Here is a 10,239-nt window from a genome sequence, read left to right as displayed (position 1 = left end):
TCCCAACCAGGCTGAGGGGTAACTCAGATCCTAACCAGGCTGAGGGGTAACTCAGATCCTAACCAGGCTGAGGGGTAACTCAGATCCCAACCAGGCTGAGGGGTAACTCAGATCCTAACCAGGCTGAGGGGTAACTCAGATCCCAACCAGGCTGAGGGGTAACTCAGATCCTAACCAGGCTGAGGGGTAACTCAGATCCTAACCAGGCTGAGGGGTAACTCAGATCCTAACCAGGCTGAGGGGTAACTCAGATCCCAACCAGGCTGAGGGGTAACTCAGATCCTAACCAGGCTGAGGGGTTACTCAGATCACAGAGACTTATGGGTAGAATCAAAATTAAGATGTATTATAGGATGACCTACAGTATATCCAGTTGGGGAACTGGTTATAGGGCCAGTCTATAATACATGGGATCTAACCTACTGGGGAGCTGGATATATATTATATATATTATATTCCTACAGTCATTGGCATCAATACATCTAAATGGAGTAATACATCATGGGAATTAGAGCTGTATCTAGATTGTGGCTTATTCCCAAAATGGCACCCCATCGGGCTCTGGTCAAAAGTAGTGCACAGAGACTTATGGGTAGAATCGAAATGAAGATGTATTAATGCCAATGACTGTAGGAAGGATGACCTATATCCAGTTCCCCAGTAGGTTAGATCCCATCATCCAAAAGGATTCAATCATGATTAGGTCATCACATTAAACTCCACCCAGGTATCTTCTATCCCCCTGGGTTTTCGTGATTAATTACCGCCAATGATCTTTAATTCTGTCTCTCTTTCTAACCATAGTATTGTACGTCCCAAATGGTAACATATTCCCTATATAGCACACTACTTTTGACCAGGGCCCATAGAGTTCTGGTCAAAAGCAGTGCACTATATGGGTAATCGGGTGCCATTCGGGACGCTTGTAAGACTCCCCGTAGTGACGTTGCGTCCTTTATCTAATGAATTTATCTTTCTCCACAGACCATCACATTGTGGTCCGGATGTCAACGCTGTTTTCCCATTCATTCATAAGTAAGCAATCATAATTTTACAAGCGATTGTTTTACAAAACAATTCATAAGAAAAGCACGTTTTAGGTCTCTAGCTGAAGATCGACAAACTCATATTCACATGGAAACCCGTAGTTTTAGAGGTAGGATACACGTAAAAATGAATTGCCTATTCATTAGCTTAGGAAATCACAAAAACAACTTCATAACTCAATCTTTCTTTTTAGGTGGTTTTTAATTGACCAAACACCGGGGCCAATCAGCTGTAGAAACAAAAACTTATGTCATGTCAGACTATGATGTCAGTGAATATGAGAATGAAGTTGTCCGGCTGAGTTGGAGAACACTTATTTGAACTTAGCTAATTAAAACGAACATAAAATATATAGTATTCCTAAAATAATGGGTTATTATCCTAGTCCACATCTGTTACAAAACAACACACGATAAAGATTCTATCAGAATCCCCACACCAACCCCCCTCCCCAGATGTGCGTGTTGCCGGGATACTTTTGACTGCGCCATCCAAAACGGTCTGATAATCAAACAAAGCGTCTTTCTCCACTTACCTGAAGAAGCAGCGATCCCAAACCAAATCCGACAGAAACACGTCAAATCTCTCTTCATTTCCAATTCTCCAGTCCTGCGAAGGTTTAACCGATTATTATTTGTACTACAAAACGTCGCGTGTTTGACTGCAAGAGCCGCAGAGAAAAAGGGGTCAAATAAAACTCGGTGAGGGATAACGGGACAAACTCAGGTGCGCGTGGAAGTGGGAAGCGGTGACTCTGTCATTAGAACCGCACGAGGATGTGCTGGGTGAAATGGAGAAAACTAAAATAAACCTTTTCCTATTTTCCTGTTAAAAAAAACCAAAGGATGAATCAAGTCCTGAATGGACCCACAATGGTTTCCTTTTCCCTCGCTCGTGACTGGCACGCACACATAGGACACACACACGGGCACACGCACACACACGCCACTCTCGTTCATAAAACAGGCTAAGCCTTCCAGTCACCGTGGAGGAATCCCACGATAAATGTCCTTCCTGGAGTGAAGATGTAATCCCAACACTATATTATTACCACGTTAGACGGCTTCATTTAACTGGTATGTCACTATTGCTTCTCTTGCAATTCAACACTGCACACAGCCAAGTAATTTACCAATTCACAATGTTCAACTTTAACCTTAGACATACATAGGCGAGTTAATGACAGTTATATCCTTGACTCAGTCTCCTCCATTTATAAAGAATTTTAAAGAATTACACAATTTCCCAAATTCAACTTGTACTTTTTGACATTTAAAATCGTTAATGGAAGTTTTATCCTTTACTTGATTTAATCCCTGTTCAGGATCATATGAAAACAATAACATTTTAGCAGAATTGAAAACTTGCTTTAATGGTTAACAATATACAATTAGATTCTGGTAAGGTCATGCCACAAACAAATATGTCTGTCAATATCAATTTCAGCCTCAGAGATCTTTAAGTCCCTTAGAGATGCTACAGTGCATTCGGAAAGTATTCAGACCCCTTTCCCTTATTCCACATTTTGTTAAGGTACAGCCTTATTCTAAAATGGATACAATACTCCCCCCTCATCAATCTACACACAATACCCCATAATGACAAAGTGAAAACAGGGTTTTAGACATCTTTGCAAATGTATTAAAAAAATTACTTAAAAAAATACCTTTTCTACATAGTTATTCAGGCCCTTTGCTATGAGACTCGAAATTGAGCTCAGGTCCATCCTGTTTCCATTGATCATCTTTGACATATTTCTACAATTTGATTGGAGTCCATCTGTGGGAAATTAAATTGATTGGACATGATTTGTAAAGGCACACAACTGTCGATATAAGGTCCCACCGTTGACAGTGCATCTCAGAGCAAAAACCAAGAAACGAGGTCGAAGAAGGAATGGTCCGTAGAGCTCCGAGACAGGATTGTGTCGAGACACAGATCTGGGGAAGGGTACCAAAACATTTCTGCAGAATTGAAGGTCCCCAAGAACACAGTGGCCTCCATCATTTTTAAATGGAAGAAGTTTGGAACCACCAAAACTATTCCAAGAGCTGGTCATCCGGCCAAACTGAGCAATCTGGGGAGAAGGGCCTTGGGCAGGGAGGTGACCAAGAGCCAGATGGTCACTGACAGAGCTCCAGAGTTCCTCGTGGAGATGAGAGAACCTTCCAGAAGGAAAACCATCTCTGCAGCACTCCACCAATCAGGCCTTTATGGTATAGGGGCCAGACAGAAGCCACCCCTCAGTAAAAGGCACATGACAGCCCACTTGGAGTTTGCCAAAAGGCACTTAAAGGCCTCTCAGACCATGAGAAACAAGATTCTCTGGTCTGATCAAACCAAGATTGAACTCTTTGGCCTGAAGGCCAAGCTTCACATCTGGAGGTAACCTGGCACTATACCTATGGTGAAGCATGGTGGTGGCAGCATCATGCTGTGGGGATGTTTTTCAGCGGCAGGGACTGAGAGACTAGTCAAGATTGAGAGAAAGATGAACGGAGCAAAGTACAGAGAGATCCTTGATGAAAACCTTCCCGAGAGTGCTCAGGACCTCAGACTGGGGCGAAGGTTCACCTTCCAAGAGGACAATGACCCTAAAGCACCAAGCCTAGACAACACAGGAGTGGCTTCGGGACTAGTCTCTGAATGTCCTTGAGTGGCACAGCCAGAGCCCGGACCTTAACATGATCAAACATCTCTGGAGAGACCTGAAAATATCTGTGCAGCAACGCTCCCCATCCAACCTGACAGAGCTTGAGAGGTTCTGCAGAGAAGAATGTGAGAAACTCCCCAAATACAGGTGAGCCAAGCTTGTAGCGTCATACCCAAGAAGACTCAAAGCTGTAATCGCTGCCAAAGGTGCTACAACAAAGTACTGAGTAAAGGGTCTGAATACTTATGTAAGGGTGATAATTCTTTCTTTTTTTTAAATATATAAATGAGCAAAAAATTCTACAAACCAGTTTTTGCTTTGTCATTATTGGGTGTTGTGTGTAGATTGAGGGGGGAAAACTAATTAATCGATTTTAGAGTAAGGTTGTAAACGTAACAACATGTGGAATAAGGCGAAGGGGTCTGAATACTTTCTGAATGCACTGTATATGTTTCTTCCATGCATGAGAACATGTTTCCACCCAATAACACGACTGACTGACACACAAACTACCTCTTACAGACGGACAAGGCTCCGCTGATAGCCCGGTGTAGCAGTGGTAAGGCGTTGGGACGGCTGTATGTAGGCCTTAACAGTTTGTGGGCACCGTTTGTCACCGTTAGAATACAATTCATGTATTTTTTAGTGTTGTGTTGTGGCTTTGCATCACCAAGTGTTTTGTTTTCTGCACAAAGATTTAAAATCGCCACTGGACTTATTAATGACCCAAGCCCAGCTCAGTTAATCCCGACCATTGTGTCACTGAGTTGTCATAATGCTTCACTAAATATACATTATCCCAGGGGTGTTGGTAGACACAATGTAAGTAACCTAATTTATGTCCCTCTAACGGCCCTAAAAGCCTCTGCTGATTATACAGCTATTGTCTGCAGTAATCATGTGCCAATAAACCAGTAATACTATAAGCAACGCGGCGGTGTGCTCTAGTAGGAAATCCACGGTGTGCAGCTCACCCTGCACTAATGTAACAGTATAACTTCCATCCATCCACTCACCCCAACCCGGGCTCGGACCAGGGACCCTCTGCACACATAGACAACTGACACCCACAAAGCATCGTTCCCCATCGCTCCACAAAAGCAGAGCAGAGCAAGGGGAACAACTACTTCAAGGTCTCAGAGCGAGTGACGTCACCGATTGAAACGCTAACTAGCTAGCCATTTCACATCGGTTACACTAACATAAATAACATTAGCATGTCTACTTCTGCTAAGCCTCCCCGTAAAGCAACGAAAACAATCAAGCATCCCGGAAAAAAAATAAAAAATATCCACATTAACATATGGAGACTATGGATGGGTGTCTGAGCTGTAAATACAAATAAACTATCACCAGCCCCTATATCACTATAGACTATCACCAGCCCCTATATCACTATAGACTATAACCAGCCCCTATATCACTATAGACTATCACCAGCCCCTATATCACTATAGACTATAACCAGCCCCTATATCACTATAGACTATCACCAGCCCCTATATCACTATAGACTATCACCAGCCCCTATATCACTATAGACTATCACCAGCCCCTATATCACTATAGACTATCACCAGCCCCTATATCACTATAGACTATAACCAGCCCCTATATCACTATAGACTATCACCAGCCCCTATATCACTATAGACTATCACCAGCCCCTATATCACTATAGACTATAACCAGCCCCTATATCACTATAGACTATAACCAGCCCCTATATCACTATAGACTATAACCAGCCCCTATATCACTATAGACTATCACCAGCCCCTATATCACTATAGACTATCACCAGCCCCTATATGACTATAGACTATAACCAGCCCCTATATCACTATAGACTATAACCAGCCCCTATATCACTATAGACTATAACCAGCCCCTATATCACTATAGACTATAGACTATAACCAGCCCCTATATCACTATAGACTATAACCAGCCCCTATATCACTATAGACTATAACCAGCCCCTATATCACTATAGACTATAACCAGCCCCTATATGACTATAGACTATAACCAGCCCCTATATGACTATAGACTATAACCAGCCCCTATATCACTATAGACTATAACCAGCCCCTATATCACTATAGACTATCACCAGCCCCTATATCACTATAGACTATAACCAGCCCCTATATCACTATAGACTATAACCAGCCCCTATATCACTATAGACTATAACCAGCCCCTATATCACTATAGACTATAACCAGCCCCTATATCACTATAGACTATCACCAGCCCCTATATCACTATAGACTATAACCAGCCCCTATATGACTATAGACTATAACCAGCCCCTATATCACTATAGACTATCACCAGCCCCTATATCACTATAGACTATAACCAGCCCCTATATCACTATAGACTATCACCAGCCCCTATATCACTATAGACTATAACCAGCCCCTATATCACTATAGACTATCACCAGCCCCTATATCACTATAGACTATCACCAGCCCCTATATCACTATAGACTATCACCAGCCCCTATATCACTATAGACTATAACCAGCCCCTATATCACTATAGACTATCACCAGCCCCTATATCACTATAGACTATCACCAGCCCCTATATCACTATAGACTATAACCAGCCCCTATATCACTATAGACTATAACCAGCCCCTATATCACTATAGACTATAACCAGCCCCTATATCACTATAGACTATCACCAGCCCCTATATCACTATAGACTATCACCAGCCCCTATATCACTATAGACTATAACCAGCCCCTATATCACTATAGACTATAACCAGCCCCTATATCACTATAGACTATAACCAGCCCCTATATCACTATAGACTATCACCAGCCCCTATATCACTATAGACTATAACCAGCCCCTATATCACTATAGACTATAACCAGCCCCTATATCACTATAGACTATCACCAGCCCCTATATCACTATAGACTATAACCAGCCCCTATATCACTATAGACTATCACCAGCCCCTATATCACTATAGACTATAACCAGCCCCTATATCACTATAGACTATCACCAGCCCCTATATCACTATAGACTATCACCAGCCCCTATATCACTATAGACTATAACCAGCCCCTATATCACTATAGACTATAACCAGCCCCTATATCACTATAGACTATCACCAGCCCCTATATCACTATAGACTATCACCAGCCCCTATATCACTATAGACTATCACCAGCCCCTATATCACTATAGACTATCACCAGCCCCTATATCACTATAGACTATCACCAGCCCCTATATCACTATAGACTATCACCAGCCCCTATATCACTATAGACTATCACCAGCCCCTATATCACTATAGACTATCACCAGCCCCTATATCACTATAGACTATCACCAGCCCCTATATCACTATAGACTATCACCAGCCCCTATATCACTATAGACTATCACCAGCCCCTATATCACTATAGACTATAACCAGCCCCTATATCACTATAGACTATAACCAGCCCCTATATGACTATAGACTATAACCAGCCCCTATATGACTATAGACTATCACCAGCCCCTATATGACTATAGACTATAACCAGCCCCTATATGACTATAGACTATAACCAGCCCCTATATGACTATAGACTATCACCAGCCCCTATATGACTATAGACTATAACCAGCCCCTATATGACTATAGACTATAACCAGCCCCTATATCACTATAGACTATAACCAGCCCCTATATCACTATAGACTATCACCAGCCCCTATATCACTATAGACTATAACCAGCCCCTATATCACTATAGACTATCACCAGCCCCTATATCACTATAGACTATAACCAGCCCCTATATCACTATAGACTATAACCAGCCCCTATATCACTATAGACTATAACCAGCCCCTATATCACTATAGACTATCACCAGCCCCTATATCACTATAGACTATAACCAGCCCCTATATCACTATAGACTATCACCAGCCCCTATATCACTATAGACTATCACCAGCCCCTATATCACTATAGACTATCACCAGCCCCTATATCACTATAGACTATCACCAGCCCCTATATCACTATAGACTATCACCAGCCCCTATATCACTATAGACTATAACCAGCCCCTATATCACTATAGACTATCACCAGCCCCTATATCACTATAGACTATAACCAGCCCCTATATCACTATAGACTATAACCAGCCCCTATATCACTATAGACTATCACCAGCCCCTATATCACTATAGACTATAACCAGCCCCTATATCACTATAGACTATCACCAGCCCCTATATCACTATAGACTATAACCAGCCCCTATATCACTATAGACTATCACCAACCCCTATATCACTATAGACTATAACCAGCCCCTATATCACTATAGACTATCACCAGCCCCTATATCACTATAGACTATAACCAGCCCCTATATCACTATAGACTATCACCAACCCCTATATCACTATAGACTATAACCAGCCCCTATATCACTATAGACTATCACCAACCCCTATATCACTATAGACTATAACCAGCCCCTATATCACTATAGACTATAACCAGCCCCTATATCACTATAGACTATCACCAGCCCCTATATCACTATAGACTATAACCAGCCCCTATATCACTATAGACTATAACCAGCCCCTATATCACTATAGACTATAACCAGCCCCTATATCACTATAGACTATAACCAGCCCCTATATCACTATAGACTATAACCAGCCCCTATATCACTATAGACTATAACCAGCCCCTATATCACTATAGACTATAACCAGCCCCTATATCACTATAGACTATCACCAACCCCTATATCACTATAGACTACACCAGCCCCTATATCACTATAGACTATCACCAGCCCCTATATCACTATAGACTATCACCAGCCCCTATATCACTATAGACTATAACCAGCCCCTATATCACTATAGACTATCACCAGCCCCTATATCACTATAGACTATCACCAGCCCCTATATCACTATAGACTATCACCAGCCCCTATATCACTATAGACTATCACCAGCCCCTATATCACTATAGACTATAACCAGCCCCTATATCACTATAGACTACACCAGCCCCTATCACTATAGACTATCACCAGCCCCTATATCACTATAGACTATCACCAGCCCCTATATCACTATAGACTATCACCAGCCCCTGACTATAGACTATCACCAGCCCCTATATCACTATAGACTATAACCAGGCCTATATCACTATAGACTATCACCAGCCCCTATATCACAGGCCTATAACCAGCCCCTATATCACTATAGACTATCACCAGCCCCTATATCACTATAAACTATAACCAGCCCCTATATCACTATAGACTATAACCAGCCCCTATATCACTATAGACTATAACCAGCCCCTATATCACTATAGACTATCACCAGCCCCTATATCACTATAGACTATAACCAGCCCCTATATCACTATAGACCAGCCCCTATATCACTATAGACTATAACCAGCCCCTATATCACTATAGACTATCACCAGGCATCTAATGGGGATCCATAATAAACCCCAGGAAGAATAGCAGTACACACACACACACACACACACACACACACACACAGGCCACACACACACACACACACACACACAGGCCTGCACATTCTGGGGTAAAACACACACACAGGCCTGCTCACGGGGTAACACACACACACAGGCCTGCTCACAGGGTAACAAACACACACAGGCCTGCTCACGGGGTAACACACACACAGGCCTGCTCACGAGGTAACACACACACACAGGCCTGCTCACGGGGTAACACACACACAGGCCTGCTCACGGGGTAACACACACACACAGGCCTGCTCACAGGGTAACACACACACACAGGCCTGCTCACGGGGTAACACACACACACAGGCCTGCTCACGGGGTAACACACACACACAGGCCTGCTCACGGGGTAACACACACACACAGGCCTGCTCACGGGGTAACACACACACACACAGGCCTGCTCACGGGGTAACACACACAGGCCTGCTCACGGGTAACACACACACACAGGCCTGCTCACGGGGTAACACACACACAGGCCTGCTCACGGGGTAACACACACACAGGCCTGCTCACGGGGTAACACACACACACAGGCCTGCTCACGGGGTAACACTCACACACAGATGTGTAAAGTGCAGGTTTATGATTCCTGTGAAATCCTGTGATACTTGGTAATTACAGGGTGGTGTGTGTGTGTGTGTGTGCGTGTTTGTGTTTGCCTTGGCTTCAGCATCACGCTCCAGACGAGCTGTTCAGGGCTCACTGAGCCATGACACCAAACTGACCAGAACACCACACCCAGAAATGATGCAGGGGAACCACACCCAGGGGGAACCACACCCAGAAATGATGCAGGGGGAACCACACCCAGAAATGATGCAGGGGGAACCACACCCAGAAGTAATGCAGGGGGAACCACACACCACACATTGTATCCCCTAGCAGCAGCCTGGAGGTCTGATCCTTACTGTCACTGTATCCCCTAGTAGCAGCCTGGAGGTCT

At 43.4% G+C, this 10,239-nt stretch overlaps 1 protein-coding gene across 1 annotated transcript in view; it reads right to left on the bottom strand.

Moving 5' to 3' along the window:
- LOC112238407 (vascular endothelial growth factor receptor 3-like) overlaps window positions 1-1,929 on the bottom strand; it is a 192,023-nt gene extending 190,094 nt beyond the window's left edge. The window contains exon 1 of the mRNA XM_042326337.1: window positions 1,583-1,929. Within this exon, the coding sequence (XP_042182271.1) occupies window positions 1,583-1,640 (58 nt within the window). The 5' untranslated portion in view covers window positions 1,641-1,929. The remainder of the gene's footprint in view (window positions 1-1,582) is intronic.
- Between the last annotated feature and the right edge of the window lie 8,310 nt (window positions 1,930-10,239).

This window comes from Oncorhynchus tshawytscha, linkage group LG08 (genome assembly GCF_018296145.1).
Source record: "Oncorhynchus tshawytscha isolate Ot180627B linkage group LG08, Otsh_v2.0, whole genome shotgun sequence".
In the NCBI taxonomy this organism is placed as follows: domain Eukaryota; kingdom Metazoa; phylum Chordata; class Actinopteri; order Salmoniformes; family Salmonidae; genus Oncorhynchus; species Oncorhynchus tshawytscha.
The sequence above is the reverse complement of the archived record's forward strand: the minus strand, read 5'-3'. Positions and strand labels throughout refer to the sequence as shown.